Below are 26,171 nucleotides of genomic sequence, written 5' to 3' on the forward strand. Positions count from 1 at the left end.
TATCATCAAAATAAGATTCAGTTTTATTAGAAAAACAAGCTAGGTGGGAAAGGGTTCCTTCCAAACAACCTTGGAGGTTTGATAATTTACAAACAAACTGTAACACTGCAAAGCATGCTCGAGGCAAGACCCTGTCCTCGGTGTGGGGTCTGTCCTCTGGGTGCACCTCCAAACCCTACGTTACTTCATGTACTTGTCCTGCTGGTCGGCCAGAATCTTGGCGGAGGACTTGGCGTCATAGAAGAGCTCGCTGATCTCCTCCACGTGCTCCTTCTCAATGCTGTCCTTCCCGTTGATCTTTGCCAGCAGGTTGGCAGGGGTCAGCAGCTGCACTGAATACCTACAGCAGACAGCACAGCAGTGAGCAGGGAGCCACTGAAGGGAGCCCCAAGTCAGCAGGCGCATGGACACCACTGGCATGGCTGAGCAGTCTGCCCCAGTGAGCCCAGGGCGAGGGTGGCAGAGAACTTCCTGCCCATCAGAGCGGAGAGCGGCCACCCGAGGGCAGATGACACAGTGCTCCTCTCACATTTGCACTTCGGCTGACACACTAACACTTCCGAGCACACACACCCTGGCAGTGTGCAGAGCCAACTCAGACGGGGACTTTAAACAGGCAAATCAACACAGGCAACTGAAAGCTCGAGTGGGTTCAAGACATGAAAATTCAATACTGAAAGTTCAAAAAGCTGCCCATTCTCCTTTACTTCAGGAGTAAGAGCCACAGATTGACTCAAAGGATACGGGGAGGGCTCGGGGCCTGAAGAACTATTTTCTCCAGTCACTGCCTCTGAGCCCTGAAGAACAGCCGAGAGAACACTGCATGCACTGATCCCCTGGGCTGCTGCCATCAGCTCCCTGGAGTACAAGCAGCATGATGGGGGCAGGCCCTCCCTGCTCTGCTGGGAAATGGGAGGAGACTGGTGTGAGCTCCTGCATGGACCCAATGGAGACAGAATTCTAAAACTCATTTCTACGTTCTCAGTGCTCTGGACTAGGTGCCAAGAGAAGGCCTTGTCGCAGCAAAAGGTTCCAGCTGGGCACCACTCAGCTCACCTCAGCGTGGTCTTGGTGCCAATCTCCCCAAGGTGGTTCAGGGCCTCCTCACTGATGTTGATGCCTTCCGTCTGGGCTCGGATCTTAATGATCTTTGGAGAAAAAAACATGGTTAAGTGTCGCAAGTGTGCTCAGTGTCTGACCTAGTGATGGTCACCAAACATGCCCAACCACAGTCCTTTTGAATGATGTCACAGCCAGGGGTAGGATCATCTGACTCCAGGGCACCCCACACCCTCGCTGCGACCGTTACAGAGAATTGGAGCCACTCCTAGCCTCGTCTGGGAGCCTCAAGGTTCCAACCTCCCCTGGCAGCTTGGGCACCATGGCCTATGAGCACTCAAGCAAGAGAAGAAATTTTTGTTTGCCTGATAATACGATGGTTAAATAAATCAAAAAAGTTACTTTTAAAGATTTACCAGTCCTCCTAATATCGCTGAGATATCTAATCTATCAAGAGCCTAATGCTTGTTGCACTGAGTATCCTGGTGAGGCTGGAGGGGCGGCCAGCAGCGGTGAGACGCTGCAACGGTGGCACGGGGTCCCACAGGCGCAGCGGCACTGAGTGATAAGGGCCGGCAGGATAATGATGTTGTGTGTTGTGGGGCTGAGATAACTCGAGGACTTCGAGCCTCATATAATACAGGAATTTTTCACTCTGGCAGCTTCGTAAACAAGATATCAAGAAGCCGTCGTTTAAATTAAAGCTGTAAAAACAGCCAGAGAAGAGGCATAGGAGCTGGAAGACACGGAGTCCTAGCACCAGGCTCCAGAGGAAAGGGGAGTGGGAACTTGAGCTGCTGAGTCTGACGGCTCAGGACTCTGCCGCGGGTCAGGAGTCATCAGCGGCCTGTGAACAGGACTCATGCTGTCACTGAGAGCAGCCTGGAGCTAAGGCCAGCAGGCCAGCACGCATTCCTGAGAGCACGCCCATGTTCCAGCAGCCAGCCACAGCACTCAAGGACCTGTGACCCACAGCTGGACCTGCAAGACCTCAAGCCGACAGCGAAAATGGCTGCTCTAGAGTCTCTGGGAATACAAGAGGGACTGGGGTGTACACAGACCAGCAGCAGAGCATGTTCTCAGCATGCATAGGGTTCTAGGTTACGTCCTCAGTGCTGCCAGCTCCAGAGAGATACAAGCACTGAAGAGCAGAGCTTGGCTGAAGGGAGGGTCAGCACAGCACCGCCTCTCTGCTGTGCTGGCTCTGTAGCGTGGCTTCCTTCCATGATGCCAGGCTCTCAATGTCTCTAGAATAGGCCAGAGCAGCCATTGGAGCGCTACCTCAGCTGCTTAGAAACTGACAGCTTCTGAACGAGATCTTTAATCATTTAATAAGCCGCAGGGATGTTTATGAGGCGTCAACACTAGTACCCTACACACGTTTTAAGTTGAGCTTGTCTGTGTAAAACCTGCCCTGGCTCCAGCAAAAGGCTGAGGGGATCCCTGAAGCCACCAAGGTCAAACCAAGACCCAGACAGGAAGCCACCGAGAAAAGCCTGGGGACTGGCCCAGGTAGGCCTGTTAGTCACAGCACAGGTATAAGGGAGACAAAGCACTCCAGTGGAGCCTCGCCGGGGACCCTAGCTCCATCACTTAGTCCTGAGCTGCAAATCCTAGTTATCATAGGCTGTTGAGGATGCTGCCCTGATACCGTCACGCTCACAGAATGCTCACACTCACCATCTTCATGGGGTCTGAGGGCAAGGGCCCAAAGCCTAAGGTAGGCCTCTCAGTTACCAGACAGGGTGTTCTAGATCGCTTCTGGACTTGGGGAGGAAAGGTTTATTACATCTCACAGCTCACAGTCCTGTCACCATCCAGGGAAATCAGGGTAGGAACTCAGGTGGGGACCTGGAGGCAGGAACTGCAGCAGAAACATGGAGGAGCGCTGCTTACTGACTGAGTGGCTACCAGACTCAAGCTTTGCTCGTTCTTAAACAGTCCAGGCTAACCTAGGAATGGCACTGCCCATGATGGGCTGGGCCAGCCTACATCATTAGTAATCAAGAAAATGCCCCACAGACATGCCCACAGGCCAGTCTGAGGGAGACAATTCCCCAGCTGAGGTTCTCTTCTTGAGGTGTGTCAGGTTGACAACCAAGATCAGCTACCACAGTGCCCAGTAGGCCAGCAAAGGAAAGCCACAGAGGAGTGGATGTCATTTCTTGGCAGGACTAAAGCTTTGAGCTCAACAGCAAGCACTTCCTGGTCTGCAGTGTGGTTTTGCTTCTGCTCCTGCTCAGTGGCCACCCTGGCACTGGACTGGAAGGTAATGGACCATTTCAAGACATGGGGCCCAGTGGGAGGAAGTTATGTCACTGGGATGTCCATCTGAGGAGATAATGGGACCCCGAGTCTTTCCTATCTTCCTTCACTCCAAAGCCATCAAGAGGTGAGCCTCCTGCTCTGCTCTGTCCCTTTGTGATACACTATAGAGCTATAAGTTCAAAGAACAGGGTCAAATGACAAACCAAAGCCACTGAATCCACGTCAAAAGAACCCTCTCCTGACCTCAGATACTGTCACAGTATCAGAGAAAGGTGTTAGGTCATGGAGATGGTCTCCTAAGGCAGGTTCACACGGGACTGTTATGACTGTAACAGCTGGTCTGGGACATGCCAGAGAGGCTGGTGTGTCACCATGAATCTCTGAGTGTTCTCTATGAGAAATACTGGCGGGGCCACATTGCACAGGCCACAGGAGGACACAGTTCAGGGTGCTCCCAGAAGAGAAGAGTCACATCCACCCGAATGCTCCAGGCGTACTCCCTGTCCCAGCCACTCACTGGTATTACATATAACACTGAGACATCTGTGTAAGCTAAGCTTAGGGTTCTCATCTGTCTCAGTCTTCTTCGTTAGCCTCCAACTCACTGTGTGGCTGAGGAGGATCCTCCCACCTCCATTTCTCACGGGCAAGCACAAGAAAGCTTCACCAAATCAAGTTTATGTGCTGCTGGGGCCAAAACCAGGGCTTTCTGCAGGCTGGAAAATATTCAGTCTACCAACAAGGTACAGACCTGGAACGTTTGTGCTTGCTTGTTTGTTTCCTTTAGAGACAGGATCTCACTATACCTAAATCCTGTGATCCTCTTGCCTCGGCATCCTGAGTGCTGGAACTGCAAGTGTGCATTAACACCAAACAATACATCACTCTCACTTGCTCCTGCCTTAGGCTGATGGCATCCCGTTGACCATTAAGCCCATGTTTTCTTTCCTCCCTTTCCTCGAGCTCATTGGGAGTAGATGGGCCAGACACACAGGGAGCACAGGCTCTAAGCCACCTGAGAATGTCTGCTCAGAATAACCTATCTTTCACAGCTTCAAGGACGCAGTGACTGGCACAGAATAGTGAGCAAAAGCAAGGCTTAGGCTAGCCAAGTGGTCAGAAGTGGGTAGAAAAGTAAGGGGAAGAGTGTGGTGCTTACCTGCTTCATCTCCTGTGGAGTATACAGCATGGTCCTGATGATCATCACCCGGTCCAGCAGGTCCAACGGGATGCCGTGTGGAGAAGTGATGTCCTCAGTGCCCCTGCAAGGGTCAAAATCACTCCCATCATCCAAGGGACTCTGAGACCTTGGACAACAGGCACATGAATGGAGGCACTCACAGTACAAGTAGGTAGCTAGCATCTCTGAGTATTAGGGCCAAGTGGCCCTGGGCAACAGCTCTATTATGCCAGCTTGGGAAGGAACCAAATCCAAAATCAAACAGACCCATCTAGTTACCAAACCTTCAATGAGTGTTTTATAATTATACTGCTAATATATACATTTTTCTGTTTTGTCTGTTGCTTTAGCCTTTTTTTTAAAGATTTATTTATTTTATTTATATGAGACGATTGTAGCTATCAGACACACCAGAAGAGGACATCAGATCCCAGATGGCTGTGAGCCACCATGTGGTCACTGGGATTTGAACTCAGGACCTCCGGAAGAAGTCAGTGCTCTTCACCGCTGAGCCATCTCTCTAGCCCTGCTTCAGTCTTAATAACCAGGCCTAACTCCTACTTGACAGCACATATTCATGAATTATCTCCTCTGAAACTATCACCATGTTTGACCATCCCAGGGGTCTGCTGCCTGTGCACAGCTGCGTGAGCGCCTGGCCCCAGCGCAGCAGCCAGCACCAGCTTTGTCTTCCTAAATATTTGCTGCTCTCACAGTTTAGAGGAGGAGAAAGGGGACACCTTGATTGAGTTGCATTTCCTTGGTTACTAACGAGGCACAAATGTTCTCCCTTACATTCACACTTTTCTTCCTGAGCCTTGTCCAATTACATCCTTGTTTTTCTTTTCAACCCTTAGCCAAGCCCTAGTCAACAGCCAGGACAGGAAGCCTGCCAACCTGCCAGGCCTGTGCCAGCCGCCTGATGGGACACATGCTAGGCAGACACTGGTGCCCTACAGCCAGCCCAGCTACAGCAATGGAAGCTGAGCGACTGTGGGCCTCTGCAGGGGGCCATCCTAACCCAGGTGGCCGTCAGTCTCCCTACAAGCTGAGTCACAACTGCAAAAAATAACACAACCGATTAGAATAACAAAGAGCGAGGCATGCCATTTCAATTTAATTGTTAATATCAAAATATTTGGTTTCAGGGCTGGCGACATGGTCTAGCAGGCAAAGGTGCTTTCCAAGCCTAACGGTCCGAGTTCAATTCAGAGAGACTCCCACATGTGTGCTGTGCCGTGGACGTGTGAGCATGCGCACACAGACAAACAAAAAAGAGGAAAACGATTCAAGCAAGCAAGAAAAAAAAAATCAAAAATCTATTTTGAAATTCTTTCCATTCAGGTGAGTGTCGGTGTGTATTTACTATAAAAATAAATGAAAGTAAACTGTATGGCAGGATAAACTTGAAGCACAGTAGGAAACAACCAGACACAAAGTCCAATGGGTGACAGACTGCATGCCAGGAAACAAAGTGGCCATGTGCACAGAAAAAGTCAGAGGCAATTGCGGCCTGCGCAGGGGAGATGGACAGGGTGAAGAAGAGGTCCTGGAAACAGACACTGGATGGAGACAGCGCTGTGTACGGCACTGGCTGCATTTGCAGAGGACCCGTTGTTTGGTTTTCCCAGCACCCAGGTGGCTCACAGCTCCAGTTTCAGGAGGTCTAATGCCTTCTTCTGGCATCCACAGGCTCATGCATGCATGTGGTGCACATACATACACACATACATACATACATACATACATACATACATACATACATACATGTAGCTTTATACACATAAGATAAAAATGAATATATTTTTAAATAAGTTTTGGAAATACAGATAGTAGGGATGGTTATACAGTTAAAAATGGTTAAAGCAGTAAACGTGGGGACTGGGTGTGCTCAGCAGAGTGCTAGCCAGCAAGCATGGCACCCTAGGTTTGATCCCCAGCACCGCAGACTGGGTGCAGAGGACAAGCCTGTATTACTACCGTGCCTCAGGAGGATCAGGAGCTCAAGGTTACCATTAAGCCATACAAGGAATCTGAGGCCAGCAACACTTTTTTTTAATAGTAAGAGAGAATTGTAAAATAAGAAGTTTTATCAGGATTCAAATCACAGTACTTAGAATAGCTACCATCTTTTTGCAAAAACAAGTTTAAAAATGATGTTTAAATTTTTGTTACTGAATTCCCTTTCAATTCTTCTTAAAAGTTTATTGGGGCAGGGGAGTTGGGAGGGTAAGACTTCTGAGGACATCTTAATATCTAAAATCTGCCATGTTGAAATAGTCTAAAAACAAAAATAATCAAAATTCCACAGCCTCATTATAAATTACCTTTGGTTTAGACATGATAAAAACAAAAGAAATTCACTGGAAAAAGGCACATGAGAATGAGGTCCCCCAGCCCCAAAAGAACAGAACTTAACAGACGGGGCTAACGAGCTTTCTTACAGTTGAGTTCATAACACTAAAACACAAACCAAAAGACCACTCACAGCTACTAAGGACTGCTAAGCACTGTTTCGTCATCCACGCTATGCGCCAGAAGCAGACAGACTCTTCTGGAAAACACGTTCATGGGAAAGAGTTTACAGAATGCCACCCGAGAAGAGAAAAGCACATCCTGCTCAGTGGCAGCTGCCCCAGAGGGGAACACACCATATCACAGATTTGCTCATGAGTGGATTTTGGTGGATACGGCACTTCCGTAGGGGTGTGGGCCCACAGACCAACGCTCCTTAGCTTAGGTATGGCACCTCTGCAGGAACAGAGCAGGGCCTCTAGAAACATAGCTTATGCTTGAGCAAACAACACAGCCACTTCTCAACACTCTTCCACTGGGAACTCTAGGCTCTGTACCACACCACTGTTGACGTCTGGACCCCTCATTTTCTGTCAGAGGCTGAGGCTGTCATATACACCGTGAGATGCTGTGTGACACCCACAGCATTAAGTCCACGGATATCACCAAATGTTCACAGGTAACAATGGCGCCTGATCAGGTGACACAAGGCTTTCCTGACAACCAAAATGTGGTAAACACCTGGGCAATATAATGGGCAACTCCCTGTCACGTGCCTGACCTTGGCTCAGTAGACACAATGAGACACTTATAAAAGGAAGATTAATAATAAATTACTTAATAAAGCCAGATTACTACACTGCCAGTGCAACTTGGTAAGAAAAAATGGTCATTCTAGCTGGGGAAAAGCTCAGTCAGTAAGAGATCTTACTGCTCTTCCAGAGGATCCAAGTTTGGTTCCCAGCACCACTATCAGGTGGTTCACAACCACCTGTAACTTGTCCTATGACCTCTGTGGCACTTGCACACACATATATGGTGTACAGAAATGCATGCAGTACACATATACATAATAAATACTTTTGTTAAAGGAGGGCCATTTTAACACATGGCTGGACATCTATATCCATGTTTGGATGTAGAATCAACCCTTCTTTGACCATGCACAAAATTAACCCCAACTGACTTATGAACCCAGAGCTGAACTATACATTCTTGGGAGAAAACAAAATACCTGGTCTTGGGTGAGACAGTGCTACTTACGTAAGAACAAAGCACAAAAGCAGGAGGACTGGACTTCAAGGTGCCCTAAAATTTGTTACTGGGGACAGGGGCTAAAGACAAAGGCCTTGCACAGACAAGGCACTACTGAGTTGAACTCCTACCCTAAAAATTAGAGTTCTGAATAAAAGTTTAAAACCTATGTCAAAAAACTGTCAAAAAATTGATAGGACTACCCAAAGAATGGTAGAAAATACTCAAATACATTCATAGGTTCTAACATTATTGCTGTACATAATAAACGTCCGTCCTTCATCCGAAGCACATAAAGAATGTTTACCACGCAAGAGTAAAGGCAAACAACCAAAAAGAAAATGGGGCACATCCGTAATCCTAGAACTTGGGAAGCAGGAAGATTAGACATTCATCTTTGGTCCTACCAACCTTCCTCAACACAGGGAGCCTAGCGTCCCCTGAGGCCCGCTCCAGGCCATGCTCAACACTTCATACCTACTCACTGCCCAGCAGATACTGGTTGAAAGGATCATGTCAGCTTTACAGCAAGCTAAGTGGCAGCACTTGTGGCTTGTATCCTAGCACTGGGAAATACCCTCATCTGTCCTTGGGTGGCAGGGTGTCCTGACATCACTCTGTTGGTGGCGCATACAGAGAGCTCTAGAAAACTGACAAGGAGAAAGCCCTCAACAATGTGACTTCCTCTTGGAGCTTGGGTGCAAGATGCAGATGGTGCAAGAGGTCAGCAGCTCCTCCAGGGAGAAGGCTGTACTCACACTGTGTAGATAGTCCTAAAATTCTGTCTTTTAGCATCCTAGCCTAACTAGTGCACTCTGGAGCCCAGTCTTCACCCGAATCCAAGCTGCATGCCTACTGGTGAGAGCCCAGGTCCTGCTCTCCTAAGTCAGTGGGAGCAGTGGTGTGGTGCTGTAAGAGCCGGCTCCCGCCAGCTCCTGTGGATGATGTCAGCATGATAGAGCTGGCACTCTACACCAAACCTACTCTACAGAGTTCATGCAGCTGGCTAGAGCTTGGTTCTCACAAGCAGGCCAGGGCTAAGGGCTCCTTCCACCTGAGATAGCCCTAGCAACTGGGTCCAAGAGCTGCCAGCTTATGTTGGCACATGCTGGTTTAGGTTAGCTCTGCTGGCAGAGCTCCCAGCAGGGGGCACCATGAGTCCGTGCTGAGCCCAGATGAAGCTGTGCAAGCCTCCAGCAGCCACAGGTACCAGGCTTCCTGAGCCAGGGCCACATGTAGCCTCCAAATGTCGGCCGGGAGGCCCTGCTCCTCCAGCAGCTGGTCTGGACCTGGCACAGCAGCATCCTCCATGACTGTAGGGCATACCTGTGATAATGCTCTTACCAGATGGCATCATAGGGTGCCAGCACAAAATGTTACCTGCACATGAACCACACACATACCCCAACTACAAGTGGGTAGGGACACAACTGAGGGGGGCTGCTATTGTAATGCACTACTGCTCTCAGCAAACACCAGACTACTTACTCCCCAGACTAGCCCACCCACAGCCATAAGCACCCAGTGTGGACAATCTTAGTTAGACTGTTTCTCCAGTAAGGGACCGTGGCATTCTTCTGTGTGGTCTACCATCATGGAAAGGCAAGCCAGCAGCCTAGGCTTTTAGTGTAGTGTGGCTTTGGTTGTCCTAAATACTCCTGGGCCACAGGACCACAGTGTCTCCAGTGACTATTGTCAGGATCAAAAGCCCCAGGGCACTGTCTCTTGTAACTGCTGTGGGCTTGAAAAGAGGCCTTCACATCACAGCACTGCAGAGACTGCCCTGACTGTCCCACAGGAACACAGAAAACCTCTAGGACACTAAACCTGCATATTAGAACCTGATATGGGCCTCAGACAAAAGCTGGGACATTCTATACAGCTCAGGCCCAGAGAACTTAGGGAAAAATGGAGTCTGGAAACGCCCCCCCCCAGCCTTGGGGCTGTACTAACATGGGAGGGACTGTATGAACACCCACTATCCAGGGCTCTACTGAGCCTCTCAAGGGTGTGTGAGGGAGGAGGGCCAGCAAGGTACCCCACTGTCATAGGAAGGTCTGGGGTGGGAAGAAATGGACCAAAGTTACACCATTCAGTTCCCTCACCTGAAGTGAAGTGAATATCTCTCTCCTCGGGAAACAGGAAGTTAGCTAGCTCATGACATCCCACTAAAAACCAGCCCTATGTGACTATCACTTTGCACATACCAAAGCCCTAAAGACCCCTGGGAAGACCCTCTCATCAGAACAACACTGAGACACAACCTTGCTTCTTCCCCATCTGCCTCAAGGCATGCAGGTATACTGAACCAAGGAGAACACTCACTCAGAAGGGAGGTGGGAAGCCTGGGGGCAGGCGTGAGGGGCCCTACCTGATGACACAGTTGCCTCGGTTGGATGCAAAGATGACAATGGGGGCGATGGAGGACTCCAGGGCTCGGTGCAGGTAGGTAAAGCACTCGATATCCAGCATGTGGACCTCGTCAACAAAGAGCACTCCAGGGACCAGCTCTGCAACGCCCTGGTCAATGTATTTGTTCACCACCTTGTTGATCTCCCCTCGAAGTTTATCTAGATGTGGGAGAGCAGGGTCAGCACAAGCAAACAGCTCCCACTCTGAGCTCAGACTTCCACCCAAACCCACCTCTGCAGCCCATTTCCCCAACTGTGAGGCCCCAGCAGGCCCTGGCCCCGCTCCAGCCTCAGTTACGTCATCTGAGACAGGAATGAACACACCTACAGGCCACAGAACTTTAGGCAGCTTTCCCTGATGTTGTTTGGCTAACCCCAAATGATTGTGCACAGGAAGGCCGTCACCTCCTCCCACACCCCACCCTGCCTCACTAGCTCCTCCCACTAGAACTCAAAGTCTGGCAGATTTGGGAGCCTGGCATGACAGGAGTTTTCATATGCAAATTTTCCTGTTTTGTGCCCAGTAAATGACCCAGTCTAGTGGCCCGGTAAAACAACGCTTGGGTTAATTAGCCTTCAATCACGTGCAGTCTCAGTCCTCTCCAGACAGGAAGATGGTTTCAGGCCCTAGATGAACCACAGACATATAGGCCACCACTGGCCACAAACAGAACCATAAGCCTTGCTGGAGCTGCTGCCTCTTCCACCAAATCTACCATCAAGAATTGCCTGAGAACAAAGAGCAAACTCGGGGCAAGACAGCACTTGCTGCTGGGTACAGCACATGCATCTCTGACACCAGCACTAGGGAGGCTGAGGCAGGAGATGCAGCATTCAAGGTGATCGCAGACTAAACAGTGAAACCCTGTCTTATCAGCCACACGAAGCCAAGCAAAAGTCCAGACACAGCTGCTCTTGGGACCTGAAGAACCGTCTCAGCTGCTCCTCCAGCCCCAGGATAAGAGACTTCTGTGTCTCACTAATGTTTTAAGGTCACTAACAGGTTGCTAGGAAATGGTGACACGGTAACAAGGAGGTGGGGAAAGAAGAGCATAGAGGCCACACTGGAGCAGAGCGAAGCAGAGTGGATGGAAGAAGGTGGTACAAGTACGGCAGGAGTTTGCTCCCCTTCTCAAACACCCTAGGACCCCAAAGGAACCAGAAACTCTGGGTGCCCAGAACCAGAGAGCGCACTACTGCCTAAGCAGCACAGATGGCAGGGTGTAAGCTGTGATCTCAGGAGGGAAGACACCATCCCCACACATATTTTGCTTAGAGGTGCACAAAGAGTCACCAAGTTTGGCACCCAGGGCTCTGATCCTGCTGTACGCGCTGGGGGCAGGAAGATCACCAGCTCTTACCTGTGATCTCTGTCTTTTTTGGCTTCATCAACTGGCCCATCATAGACAGAATATCTTGCCCACCCTGGGAAAGAGAAGAGTCAGTCAGCCAGAGAAGACTGAGTGTCCATGCTAAAGAGGCTACAAACCTAATATTCCCCTGCTGTTTATTAGTCTCCAATGTCAACTCACTTGGAGATGCCAACACAAGTCCCCTGGGAAGCATAATAAACATATTCTCATGTATGTATGTATGTATGTATGTATGTATGTATGTATGTATGTATGTATGTATGTTCATATGTACATCTTTTTGAGAAAGGTTTCTCTGTGTAGCCCTGGCTGTCCTGGAACTTGTTCTATGGACCAGGTAGCCGTGAACTCAGAGATCCACCTGCTCCTGCCTGCTGGGTGCTGGGATTAACGCATGTGGCCTCATGCCCAGCTTCCTTGATAAGGTTCTAAACACAGAGGAACTTTCATAGGCTCCAGACCTCTAGGAATCAAACGAACTCTTTCCACTGGGAGTAGAGTGGGCAGGGTGACCTCTTCTCCCGCTATATCTTTTGACTCCAGTGCACTCTTTTTTTTTTTTCCTGGAGCTGAGGACCGAACCCAGGGCCTTGTGCTTGCTAGGCAAGCACTCTACCACTGAGCTAAATCCCCGACCCCCATCTTTTTTTTTTCTTTTTTTCCGGAGCTGGGGACCGAACCCAGGGCTAAATCCCCACCCCCATCTTTTAAAATTCATTATTCCTGAGCTCTTCTAGGATTCAAAGCCTTGGCAGTCTGTGGCATCTTCCTGGAAGGCCCCTCCTTTTAGGAAGCTACTCCGCTGATGCTCTGTCCCCACACAACTGCTTGCGTGCTCCTGACCCCACACTAAGCCTAAAGCAGAGGCTTTTGAGGTTCCTTTGGTTTTTTTTTTTTTTCTTTTTTCTTTTTTTCGGAGCTGGGGACCGAACCCAGGGCCTTGCGCTTGTTAGGCAAGCGCTCTACCACTGAGCTAAATCCCCAACCCGAGGTTCCTTTGAAGACAGACATCTACCTCCTGAAGGCACTTGCTGATCTAGGACTGATGTCAACAATCTCTTGAAAAAGCCTCAAAGGACCCACTCTCCACTGCTGCTGAAGTGGTGGCCTAAGAAGGATGAAGACAGTGCAACAACCAGAAAAGCCGCCAGTAAGGAACACACGTGCTTTTCTTAGAACTGTGGCTATGGGGAGACACCCTTTCCTACACTTACCAGTCAAGGTGTAAGTGTCTACTGTCCCTCCAGAGTCACAGACTTGGGTCAGCTCAAAGCTAAAGGTGGTGAGGCCCTGCTAAGTGGAGGGAAGGTCACACTTGTGCTAGGCTTTCAGAACCCTGTGAGGGTTCACACAGCGCTCATGCCCTCCTGTCAGTAATACCCAGAGCATCCAGGCGCAAGTCACTGCTGGAGAGAAGCCAAGGAGGAAGCTGGCTAGCTCAGGGCGGGAGGCTTGGCTGGAAGAAGAAATAGCCCAGGAAATCATCTGTGACTGGTGCACTAGAATGGGAACAAAGGATCCTGCGTAGCTCATGCCCATGTTAATTGCTGAACATCACAGACAGAAAAGGAGCGCCTGCCTCCAAAGTGGCAGCAAGACCTTGCCGATTCATCCCCAGAGCCTCCATGCAGAGACACAAGGCAAGTGTACGCCTGAGTGTGCCTCCCACAGCAGCACAGCAGTACCTGAGGCCGCGCATTGGCCACGTCCAAGTCATGCAAGGTCACATCCTGGATGATTTCCTTCTTCTTGTGCACATCTCCCTTTGGCAAAGGGACGTACTCTTCAGCCTCAAGGTCAAACTCTGTGGCATAGGTGTCACACCTGCCTTGCCTCTGCAGACAGAGAGACATAGATGCAGTAAGGGTTTTCACTGCCCAGTCTTCAAAGGGCAGAGAGCTCATAAGATAGAGTTGGTTCCCAACGGCAACCGAACAATGACAGCCTCCTTGACAATCCCCCAATGTGCCCGACCCCAGGGTGCCCACTACCCTCTGCCAAGGGAAGGAAGCTATCGGCGGGTTACAGATACCCGATACTTTCTCCAGAGTCCCCCCCAACACCCGTAACTATACGCAATTCCCGATAAAGGGCAAATCCAGCAGATTAACTGGAGACAGAGGGAGCTGCTCAGACTCTTTTGTAGGTGGGTGATTTACTGCTTGATATCAAGTATTATGCTCATCCATTAAACAGTGAGCAACACTGTACAGGACACTGGGAATCAGATACGAAAAGAATGCCAGCTAATGCCGCATTCCTCCCCACATGCATATATCTTGGGAAGAAAATACCAGAGAGATAAAGGAAGATTAAATACACTGCACATTTCAATTTGAAAATGACTAAAGTTGTTTTGGTCTCTCACCCTGTTCTCCCCCTCTAAACAGGTCTTAGTATTTCTAACAGACTGTCTGTTTTCACGATGAGAAGGTTAAAGAATGAAGATAAGGAGAAGAAACTTTATAATTCGCAGAGGGACAACTCTGCCCTTCCCATGGCATGGCACCAGGCAGTGCCCACCCTCCTCCAGCACCCGGGTCTTCCTGACACACAAATCAGGCCCAGTGCTTTGTCCCAAGAAGGGCATTACCTTCACAGCTCCACTGTTTGCTTCGATGTAAATCACATCTCCAGCCTCTACTCGTTCTTTCTGCAAACTTTCAAAAATACTGGGGTCCAGCTAAAAAAAAGACAAGGGTGACTCAAGAGAACTGCAAGGCATATTTGGCTTTCTTCTATGAAGTGCCTCTCCATGGGTATCCAGAGGGCCAGCAACTGCAAAGAGCATCTAGCAGTAGGAGCATGTCAGATTGGATAAGGGAATAGTCCAGGAGAGGAGGAGGGATTTGGGAACCCACAAGCCAGCCAAAGGGCACCAGGACATCTCTCACCCTCCTTAGCTTCAGAGGCCATAAAGGAGCAGAGACAGAGTTCCTAAGGGTGGATCTGGCTGCCTTTATATGGATGATGCTGACCACAGAACCAACTGCCCTACTGTCCCTCTCTATTCAACTGTCCTATGCTCCTCTCCTGCCCTCAAGTAGCCCTGGACCTTTCTATCATAGAACTTGCCAGTACCTGCTTACCAGGCTGGTTTCCTAACAAGCTCATGATTCTAGAGCCTTGTGTCCTCATCTCCTAAACAGCACCAGACACAATCAGGGATGCATAAAATTAAAAATGAGACACAAGCTAGGACCCTCCCGGGCTCTAAGTCAAACACCAGTGCTCAGGGCCTGCCATGGGCACAGGCAGACTGGCGAGCACAGGCCTGTTGCTTCCCTGGGCTCCCCAGATCCATGCCCTTGGCTACTAAACAGCTTCTTATAGATACATCTCTCAAGGGTAAACCTCAAACAGAGCTGTTACATATGTGGTTGAAGTGGGGTGGGGGGTGTGGGGGACTGGAGCTCTATTCTAAAGATTCATTTATTTATTATATTTAAGTACACACCAGAAGAGGGCATCAGATCTCATTACAGATGGTTGTAAGACACCATGTGGTTGCTGGGAATTGAACTCAGGACCTCTGGAAGAGCAGTCAGTGCTCTTAATCACTGAGCCATCTCTCCAGCCCCCTGGAGCTCTATTCTAAATAAAATTAAAGAGTTAAAAACCCAGCACCAGGTAGAAGCCAAACAGGAAAGCATACTCTATGGCTCCATTTCTGTGAAATGTCCCCAACTAGTAGACCTACAGAGACAGTAAAGAGTTTAGTGGCTGCCTGGGCTAAGGGTGGAGCTAGGGGGCACCATCAGTGGCTTGAGGTTTCTTCTGGAGGTGATGGAAATATTTAGACTGTGGTGATGGCTGTGGTGATGGCTGTGTGACTGTATATTAAAATCCCTTAAAGGCAATGAACTCTATTTTAAGTTTGACCTCAGTGGAGCCCTGGAACACTCACCACTTCGGCTGCAGCGCAGGACTTTACCGTGCTGCTGGGGGAGAGGGGTGGCCAGCTAGGCACTGCTGTAGCAGGACAGTGAGTGCTACGTGTACAAGACAGACCTGGCAGAAGACTAAACACATAATCCTTGAACAAATGGAGACATGTCCTTTACACTAGACCACCCACTAAGTTTCTAGACCATATCTACATTTGCTCCAAGTATCTAGAAGTAGACACATTTAGAACTTCTTTTAAAAAAACTTTCCCCTTATTTTCCTCAATTAACTGTCAGGGTGGCCTTATGGACAGGGCAGATTTAAATTGCAGGTCTTTTAGTATAAGATACACTTAGAATATGCCGTGTGTGTCTTCCTCTCAAGTGCTTTTATGCTGGTTAAGTTCAGCTAAATGAATTGGCTGAAGTTGTGATTACTGAAAAGGTAATGCCTCCCATGAGGAAACCTCCTGAGTACAGAAAAGCCTGAGCACTGGGCTCAACAGAGAGATCTGCCGAGGGAAGCTCCTGGGATGAAGAACCCTGTTAGGAAAAAGAGAAATGGCTCTTGGAAGAAGTGACATTTTTATGCTCTCCATAAAACAGTGACCAAGAAACAACCTCATAGAGTCACAGAACCAGAAACATCAGAGTGAAGTAGAGACAGAAATTACCCGGTTGATCTAGCAGCTTCGATGAAAAGCTGAGTCCTGAGAGCCCAAATGACTTCTTGGGTCGTACAGCAAGCTGCTAGGCAGACACATAATGGCTGAGAGCAGAGCTGGCCTGCCATGTGCCCTGGGTGGGCTAATGCAGGCTTATCTGGCTCTGTGAGCGCTGCCCATTTACCTCTAAGAGAGGAGCTCTGGTATGTGTACACACACGAGCTGACAGGATGTGAGGCATCTGCTGAAGCTGTCAGCATAGGCCCATCGCACTCAAGGAGGGTGTGATGGCATTTACCAGTCATCATGTTAATAACTAATGCAGAGCTATGACAGATACAAGTTTAACCCCCAGGACTCTGTGAGATAAGCAATCAGCACTCGCAGTCAACAAACAAACAGCTGCCTGGAGACCATGCCACTTTGTGTACGGAAGAAACAAAGCTAAGAGTTAAGAGTTCAACAAAGCTAAGATTCCCTTTGACTTTAAAGTCTATGCTCTGACCCCAAGCATCCTGGCCTGTGTCCTAAAGGACGATAGGAAGATTCTCAAGAGTCAGACACAAAGCCCACTCAGTACACTGCAGCCTTGGAGCTTCAACGGAAGCCTATCAGGAGCTGCATTAGGATTCTGCAGCCTGGGACCTGTCTGCTTACAAGTTGGACAGAGTCCCCTAGGCGCTGCTCACTGTGTGCATCAGATGGCTGGGACCTAGGCTACGGAGTATCGCATGGAATATGGGGCGGCAGAGGCAGGCTCCTCACTCACCCAGCAGTTCACTGGATATGTACATGTTCCAGAAGGAAGAGAAGTAACAGCTGCAGCTGCTGAATCTTCCAGGGCTAGCTAGGTCCTGCACCATGTCCTGTTCTGTCACTTGACACCCTACGATGACCTATGCAGCCCCACAGCCACAGTGCACAGAACCCAGACACCTTTCTCCAGAGCCACACACACTGGGGAGTCAAGGTAAGAGCCCCACACACTCACCTTCAGCTGTTTGGTTCCTTTGGCAGTCTTGAGCCCTATGATCACATGGCTGATAGTTTTGCCATACCCACCCATGGGGTTCTCTGTCTCACAGGGAGTGAGCTCTGTCACCTCCCCTTCATAAACCTCCTTAGTCTCCTTTATCCGCAGCCCTGAAAGAGATGGCAAATGGGCCATGAGAGGGGAGTCATTTCTCAGACACCACCTTTTTCTCACACATCTATACCCCCAAACTCTTAGCCATAAACATATATAATACACCAACCTTAAGGATATCACAGTGGACAGAAAAACAGTAGAGGCACAAATGCAAACTGGAGGTGGTGTGGAGAGTAGGAGAGAGAACCAATTGCTTAACCTTAAGGATTTACTTTTGCTTTAATAATTATGTGTATGCATGTTTGTTTGTGGGAAGATAATGTGTGTGACTGCAGGTCAGAAAAGGGCATTGGGTGCCCTGAATTGGGTTTACAGACAGTTGTGAGCTGCCCTGCATGAATACAGGAAACTAAACTCAGGTCTTCTGCCAGAGAAGCAGGAGACTCAGCCACTCCCATGGTCCCTAATTTCAACCTAAAAAAAATTTAAAAACACTTATTTTGTTTGGGCATGCATGTGTGTAGGTACAGGAGTGTATGTGTGGAGGTCAGAAGACAGGTTGTCAGTCATTTCTCCCTTTCCACCAAGTGGATTCTGGGAGTTGATTGAAGGTAATTAGGTGTGTATCTTTAACCACTGAACTATCCTAACCACCCATGATTGTTGGATCTCTGGATCTCTGGAACTCAAATGGTGAAAGGAAAAGGCTCAATATTTAGTTCTGATGACCATACACGTACCATGGTGTGTGCACAAGCTAACACGCTCTCAAGCATACGCAGTTATTTACTTGTTACTTGTATATTGGTATTCAGCCTGTTTGTGTGTGTGTGTCAGGGGGTCAGATCCCCTAGAACTGGAGTTACAGACAGTTGTGAGCTGTTATATGGTGCTGGGAATTGAACCTGAGTCCGCTGGTAGAGCAGCTCTTAACTGCTAAGCCATCTCTCCAGCCCTGATCTTAAACTCTTAATCCTCCTGCCTCCTCTTCCCCAGTCCTAGGATTATACATATGTGCTGTCATGTCCAGCCCTGAATTTAACTTGTAATAATGTTAACAGAATGCCATATAGAGAAGATTCAGCTCCTCACTAGAAAGGAATGAGAAGGTGCATGCAACACACATGCACGTACGCACGCACCGGAAGCCTTATCTACAATGTGCTTCGAAATAATCCTGAAGGGGGATGATGAAGCCTTATGCCCATCCAACTGTGAGCTAAGGCTGGTGATGCCATACTTGATGACTTCTGTACATTTTCCATGGTGAAGTTAAAAGAAAAGCAAACACTACTCCCCAACCTCCAGGCAGAATGCTAACAGTAGAAAGGAATGCGATACCAAGAATTCAGTTCTGAAAAGCTACGTTCCGGTCTCCGTGCTGCTTGTTGGAATGTAAGGAGCACGGTATGATCTGCTATAGCCTACCGTCCTTAGGTACGGGGGCAGAAGCATGGCGACAGGTGTAACTAAGCGGCACAGGCAATAATGATCACGGTGGAAGAGAAAATGAAGTTATGGCACGCTCGCGCAGGCACCTGGCAGTGGAAAGGTTATGGTTACATGCAGCAGTATAGATGAATCTTAAACAGAGAACTCACTGGGAAAGGCGCCATCAGGACAGAAGAAAATAAATGTGAAGTCCGAAAGCAGGCGCGACTTCTCTACAGAGTGAGAAGTCAAGACCACGCCTCACGTGGAAGGGACAGAGACTGAGAACATGGACGTTCTGTGCAATCTTCTGCACATTAGCACAAAATAGCCAAGTCAGTTTAGAAGGTAAAGTATACGTGAGCACAGCTGTGGGACCTGGTGAGGGGAGCAGCCGCCACCGAGGATGCCGCTCTGCTCCTCTGCGGGCTCTGCAGTCACGGTTCTCACCTCCAGACCCATTGCCATCCCTCAGCCCATTTGCACCACACCATCCACTCCAAATATCATAAGCTCTGCAGAAGACCCTAAGTCAGGCTCAGCAGAGCCCCATGGAGAGTAAACAATGCCCATTCTTCTTACAGGAGTGGGCATGATGGCTGCTTCTGATCGAAGGATGCCAATGGCTGGCACTCAGCTACCTGCTCTGATATGGAAATCTCGAAAGGCCACACTGGCAGGGTGTGAACGCTCTCTATCACCTCCCATCTCAAATGTGGCCATTACCTTATCATGGGCTCAGTGCCAGCTCTCTCCCAGAAACCTAATCAGGACAGACACTCCAATCATCCAGTTGGGGAGAACTCTGCTCTCCCACCATCCACCTGATAGCCTACAAATGGAGGTGTTGGAACAGCCCCAAGCAAAGGCCACACTGCTGCTTTATTTACCGAATTCTCAGCTCAGAGTAGTGAGAACAGAATGCTTCCAACAGGGTACAGCGGAGGATTGTGACAACCCTGAACTGTCCTTTTGAGTGCACTTACAACAAATCTTATACATCCTGAGAGCAGCTCTCTTGACTGCAACCCAAAATTCCTGTAGGAGGGGCAGCGGCCGCCCATCGCTCACCGGAACCTCTATTTGTTACTGCTGCTCTGTGCTGACGAGCAGGCAGGGTGTGGGTGACAGACAATGAGACCTGCTGTTTGCTAGGAGAAAGGCCGAGTGGTGCTATCTCTGGCAGAAATGACACAAATGACGGCTTTCATCTGCTGGCTCAGGTTTCTGAACCCCTGACAGGGACCTTCATCACATCAAGGAAATAGCACAGACTCCTGGCTTTTCATTTCTGGTCAGTTTACAGTTTCCTCCCCACCCCCTCTGCCAACCTCACCAGAATTCAAAGGCACAGGGCAGGGGGATGAGCAGGCTTCCTTTCTGAAGACAGTCGATGGCCTGCCCTTTCATGATGTTCAAGGATGGAGAAACTTCTCTTTACCTTGCTCCCATCAACAAATGGGTAAGCCCTGACCCCTCCCCGCCTCAGAAACTCCAAACTGCGGCCAGGCGCTAAGGTGATTGATTCATCTGTATAAAAATACATGGTTCATCCAAGTCACGCTCCTGCCTGAGGCTCTTTTTATTTCAAACTTTGTCAATGTCAGCAAAACATTTTAAAATAAATTTTTAAAACTTAAGACTATTGATATATTTAAAGCAAATGTAATAACTTGCTATTTAAATAATCAGTGAGTTAAAGGAAAGTATAGGGAGCTGGGTGTGGGAAAGGCCTGCGATCCAGCGTTAGGAAGGCAGAAGCAGGGGATGAGGTCAAGGCCAGGGAGGCATAAAGTGAGGTCCTGTTTCAAACAGAAAAAGAATGAGGGAGAACAGCAGCAGCACAGAAAAAGGAAAAAGCAGTAACTGGCCCAGTCTTAACGACTGCAGTGTGATGGCAGGGTGTCGCAGCCTAGGCTGCTTGCTAGGCTGCGGCAAGGAAGGTCTTTAAGCTCAGCAACTATGGCAAAACGGCAACACAGTGAGACTCCATCTTAAAAATTAAAGGGAGTGAGGAAGGGAGATGGGGAAAAGGCACAAAGAAGGGAAGGAAAACACAAACAAAAAGAACAAAAACTACTTCTCAGGAAGATTTCCAGCCCTGGAGAGCCCATGGGCCACCTCTGCTGCTGTTCAGACCACCATGAAGTCCAAGGGACACACTACCCCCAACAGGGCTGAAGCTGACAACGGGCGCACTGAGGCAGAGTGAACAGCGCAACGCAGCACACAACATGGCTCCACTTGGACGAGAACACAGCTCAGATGCAAGGGGCCCACCAATGAACAAACACACAGCCTTAGCTGTCATCCGCCAAGGCTTCACCGAGCAGGGAGCACATGGGAGTCATGGGTACTGGGACGTGACCCACATGAGCTCCACTCCGCCGCTCACTCTGGGTCTCCCTGTGCTGCTTACAGAAGGGAACAGCACGTATCCAGTAAACAATCTTCTGTAGGTTCCTGAAAGGTCTATTTACTTATGTGGCTATGTGTCTCTGTGTGTACCCACACAGTAGAGGTGTCCAGAGCCACAAGAGGGCATTGCATGCCCCAGAACTGGAATGACAGGTGGATATGGGAGAGTGCTGGGAACCAAATTCAGGTCCTTTACAAGAACAGCAAGGCTCCTAACCACTGAGCTGCCTCTCCAACCGTTTTGTATCTTTTAAATATGTAAACCAACATTTCTGACTTAAAATGGGAGTCACCCAGGCGCTGGGTGTGGCCTGTACCCCTCAAAAGACCTAAAAACGAACTTTCTCATAGTGCAAGAAGGAACACAGCAAGATGAGGCAGCATCACACAGCTTCTGTTGAAACTCTGATCTTCCTCAGGGCCATCTGCTTCTCTCATGAACCAAGAAACCTCAGGGAGCAGCCACTACCTGCCAGGTCTGGGGCTACAAACACTCACACTCCTCTCTGTACCCCAGCAACTGTGCCCATCCCCACACTCCTTGTATTTCCATCATCTCAATCACAAGCACAGGCATCGCCTACCCCCGTCTCTGTGCCCACAACCGACCCTTCTATAAACCCTAAGACTAAGTGTACCGTGGACTTCTCCTGAATCTGGTTACCCACCCTTCCAGCACCACCTCCTGCTCAGACCTCAGTGGGTCTCCCTCTGCCATGCTCCATGAAGGGAACTGCGGGGCTGGACTAGAGCCCACAGGCATCTTACCCTTAACTGTTCTGGCTTACACTCAAGGTAAAGCCCTGACCCTGGCCGATGGCAGAGACCACCTCAGCCTCTGCTTTCCTACCTACCTCTAGTGGTCCAGTGCATTCCCTTAATATTCCCTTAATACTTCTAACAAACACACACTTGTGCGCGCGCGCGCGCACACACACACACACACACACACACACATGCACACACACACACACCATCAAGACTTAAAAAGAAAACAGAAAGGATTACTTTGGGGGTGGGGGCTGGCGAGATAGCTTAGGTAAAGGGGTTCCTGTGCTAGCAGCAACCTGAATTGAATCCTAGAAGAGATGTAAAGATAGAGAAAACCCATATGAACAACAATGCCAAGCAACCAGAGCTTCCAGGGACTAAGCCACCACCTAAAGACTATACATGGACTGACTCTGGGCTCCAACCTCATAGGTAGCAATGAATATCCTAGTAAGAGCACCAGTGGAAGGGGAAGCCCTTGGTCCCGCCAAGGCTGGACCCCCAGTGAACTAGATTGTTGGGGGGAGGGCGGCAATGGGGGGAGGATGGGGAGGGGAACACCCAGAAAGAAGGGAAGGGGGAGGGGTTAGGGGGATGTTGGCCCGGAAACCGGGAAAGGGAATAACACTCGAAATGTAAATAAGAAATACTCAAGTTAATAATAATAATAAAAAAAAGATAGAGAAAACCAACTCCACAAAGCTGTTCTAACCTCTGTTTGCCTGCCACAGCATGCATGCTGCCTACACATACATCATGCACCCACCCCAGTAATAATATTAAATATTTTTAAAAGAAAAAAAGTACTTTTAGCTACACACCTTTAATCCCAGAACTCAATGAGTTCAAGGTTAGCCTAGTCTACAAAGTTGCAGGATAGCCAGGGGGCTACACAGAAAAACTCTGTCTGGGGGTTAGGGGGTGGGTGCTTTTCTGGGAGGTAGGGAGGTGGCTCAGTAGGACAGAGAACTGAGTCTGGACTCCAGCACAACGTAAGAAGCTGGGCTTGGTGACAAGAGCCTATAATCGCAGCACTGAGAGGGTGGGGTAGGGACAAAAAGATCCCTGAGGTCTAATGGCCAGCAGCCTAGTTCCAGGCTCAGTAACCTGTCTGAAGAAAACAGGGCAGAGTGACACAGTAGGACACACAGCATCCTCCTCCGGCCTCTGTACACACACTTGTACATACTGCACACAGAGTTTGGCAACCTGGAACAGGTGTCTCTGTCCACACCTGCTCTCAGCAGTGAGGGAGGGACACAGAGGTTTCAGACACTTGATCGTGCTCTGAGCAACCTGTCTTTGAACAGCAAAACCCGAAAATCCACCTAAATGTCCACCTTCATAAATGGGCCACCGCCATAGTTAAAGCCTACATTCCCATAGCAATTTACAGAAACTGAGGCCATAACTAACACTAGACCAACAGACGCTAGGCTTAAAGATCACCCTGGAAGCCCTATGGATGAGAGTTAACTCAGGGGAGGCCATTACAGCCTGTCTCCAAGCCCGGGATACAGACAGCAGGCAGACCTGAGCTCACTCAGCTCTGGCCCTTACTAGTCACAACACTAGCCAAGTTAACTAACTTTCTAAGAGTGTTTCTCCAAACGCCAGTGAAGACAGAGAAGCTTGGCTACGGAAACGAACAGCCTGGCACTGTGGTGGCAGCGTAGGCCCTAAGTGGCTGGCATCAGTCCCCAGTGTCCTTGCTTGGACAGGCCTACCACTGAGGGCAAAGCGCTGGCAGCTGGGCACACAATGAGTGACTCGAGTCAAATCTATTCAATGGGCCGTGTGGTGGCTCAGGCCTTTAATCTCAAGAAACAAAGGCAGGTGGATCTGAGTTCAGGGCCAGCCAGGTCTACAGAGTGAGTTCCAAGACAGTAAGGGCTACACACAAAAACCTATTGAACGGACAGTCACTCTCAAAAGCTAGACACAGGCACTGAAAAGCCTGATGCACATGTGTATATGGATTTAAAAAGATTTCTTTAGCCAGGGTGGTAGCACATCCCAGCCCTTGGGAGGCATAAGCAGAGGCAAGGGAATCTCTGTGAGTTTGGGGCCAGCCTGGTCTACATAGCAAGTTCCAGGCCAACCAAAAATACATAGTGAGATCCTACTCAAAAATCACTGTAGGGCTGGAGAGATGGCTCAGCGGTTAAGAGCACTGACTGCTCTTCCAGAGGTCCTGAGTTCAAATCCCAGCAACCACATGGTGGCTCACAACCCTCTGTAATGAGATCTGACACCCTCTTCTAGTGTGTTTGAAGACAGTGTACTTATATATAATAAATAAATCTTAAAAAAAAAAAAAAATCACTGTATCCCACAGCTTTCCCTGAGGAGTTTGGTACTGAGATCAAACCTGGAGCTCTGCCTATGAAACCATACTCTACCTCCAAGTTACCCTCTGATCTTGACTTATGTCTATTTTTTTTTTTTTCTTTTTTTTGGAGCTGGGGACCCGAACCCAGGGCCTTCGCTTCCTAGGCAAGCGCTCTACCACTGAGCTAAATCCCAACCCGACTTACGTCTATTTTTTACCACATGAAGAAGCCAAGGGCCATAACTGGGGCTCACCTGTGCCCTACTGCTGAAGTACTTTGGTCAGAACACTGAGGTTTGGTCATTAACTTGCAAACATACTGACAATGCTAAAAGAGAAGCAGCTACAAGCTGTCAGACAGCATCTCTACAACCAAGAAGCTTCAAGGCACCCGGGGAAGAAAGCCACCTCCCCACACCACCACTCACTGACGGCCGCCCTCCCCACACTCACCACCCACCGACGGCTGCCCTCCCCACACTTACCACCCACCGACGGCCACCCTCCCCACACTCACCAATAGCCCTGCGGAAGTTCTCCATCAGCACCTCTGTCTTCTTGATCTCAGTTGAGTATACTTCACTACCCACCATCGGGCAGAAAGGGACTTTACTGCCCAGTTCCTGAGCAATAGCCAGGGCCAAGGCTGTCTATAGAGGACAAGAAAGAGAAGACTTGCTTTAGAGTTAGAAATAGTCATTCAGAGATTGGGTTACTAAGAGAGCATCCGCCAGGAACGGTACTGTCCTATTCTCTACCGTCAGCAGGCATATTTCAGTGTCTGAGGGTCTCTGTGCACAAGCCCTGCCTATCACACCCTGCCTGGGTCACCATCAGACTCAGAAGCTATTCCCCAGTAAAGGCCTGACTTAAGTGCTTCCCACGAACCTTACATCTAAGCAACTCTACTGTCTGCCCCACTCTACCAAGGAGGAAACAAACATGGGTTAAGTACACAGCCCGGGTGCCACAACCTAGAAATAGGTGCGTTTGGACTGGCAGTGGTGTCTCACAACAGGTTCTCACCAGAAATAGCACCATCTTCCTGACTGTTCTCGCTCAGCCTCAGACAGCATCCAGCCTGTCTGCTCAGGCTACTGTGAGGCCCAACACACTGCTTTCTGTTTGTCCCACAAACACCTACCTAGAGGCCAGCAGAAATCAGCACTGACGGAAGGCCTCACTCAATGTCCACTTTATGTTAAATGGCTCATAAAAGAACGTAACCTTGGGCAGACTTTTGTGACACTTCAGCATGCTCTGTACAGAAACACACAGGGCTTCTGGTAACCCAGCCACAGTGGACAGAGGCTAAGCAGCGCCAGACACGGGAGAGACCTGCAGAAAATACCAAGCATGAAAGGCAAATGCCCAAGAGCGGCTGAGCGCATTCACAGATCCTCAGCTCTGACGCTGGAGACCTGACTAGAGAGAACTCTGAAGCTGCATGGTGAGTGACCTGCCAGTGGTGCTCTTCCTCCTGTCAGTCCCTTGATGACAGTTTCGGAACAGTAGAATTTGGCAGCAGTGAACACACAGTGAAGTGCATAAAGTAGCCCGTGAGACAGACACTGTACAGTACTGCTAACTCTGCTGCAGTAACCCCAGCACTGGGCAGCAGTGGAGACCTGGTCAGTCACACAAAAGAGTGAAGTACTAGGCTAGCTCTCACGTAGCAAACAAGTTGCCCACAAACTGGTTCCATGTACTTCTCATCAGCCAGCAGCAGCAGGTGCC

At 49.2% G+C, this 26,171-nt stretch overlaps 1 protein-coding gene across 1 annotated transcript in view; it reads right to left on the reverse strand.

Annotated features, from left to right (window-relative positions):
* Ruvbl1 (RuvB like AAA ATPase 1) overlaps positions 1-26,171 on the reverse strand; it is a 34,444-nt gene continuing 8,273 nt past the window's right edge. Inside the window, exons 3-11 of the mRNA XM_032906134.1 lie at positions 24,952-25,084; positions 17,384-17,535; positions 14,434-14,523; positions 13,526-13,675; positions 11,829-11,892; positions 10,428-10,626; positions 4,487-4,589; positions 1,057-1,148; positions 1-340 (exon numbers count right to left, since the gene is read on the reverse strand). Coding sequence (XP_032762025.1) covers positions 181-340; positions 1,057-1,148; positions 4,487-4,589; positions 10,428-10,626; positions 11,829-11,892; positions 13,526-13,675; positions 14,434-14,523; positions 17,384-17,535; positions 24,952-25,084 — 1,143 coding nt within the window. The 3' untranslated portion in view covers positions 1-180. The remainder of the gene's footprint in view (positions 341-1,056; positions 1,149-4,486; positions 4,590-10,427; positions 10,627-11,828; positions 11,893-13,525; positions 13,676-14,433; positions 14,524-17,383; positions 17,536-24,951; positions 25,085-26,171) is intronic.

This window comes from Rattus rattus, chromosome 6 (genome assembly GCF_011064425.1).
Source record: "Rattus rattus isolate New Zealand chromosome 6, Rrattus_CSIRO_v1, whole genome shotgun sequence".
Classification (NCBI taxonomy): Eukaryota; Metazoa; Chordata; class Mammalia; order Rodentia; family Muridae; genus Rattus; species Rattus rattus.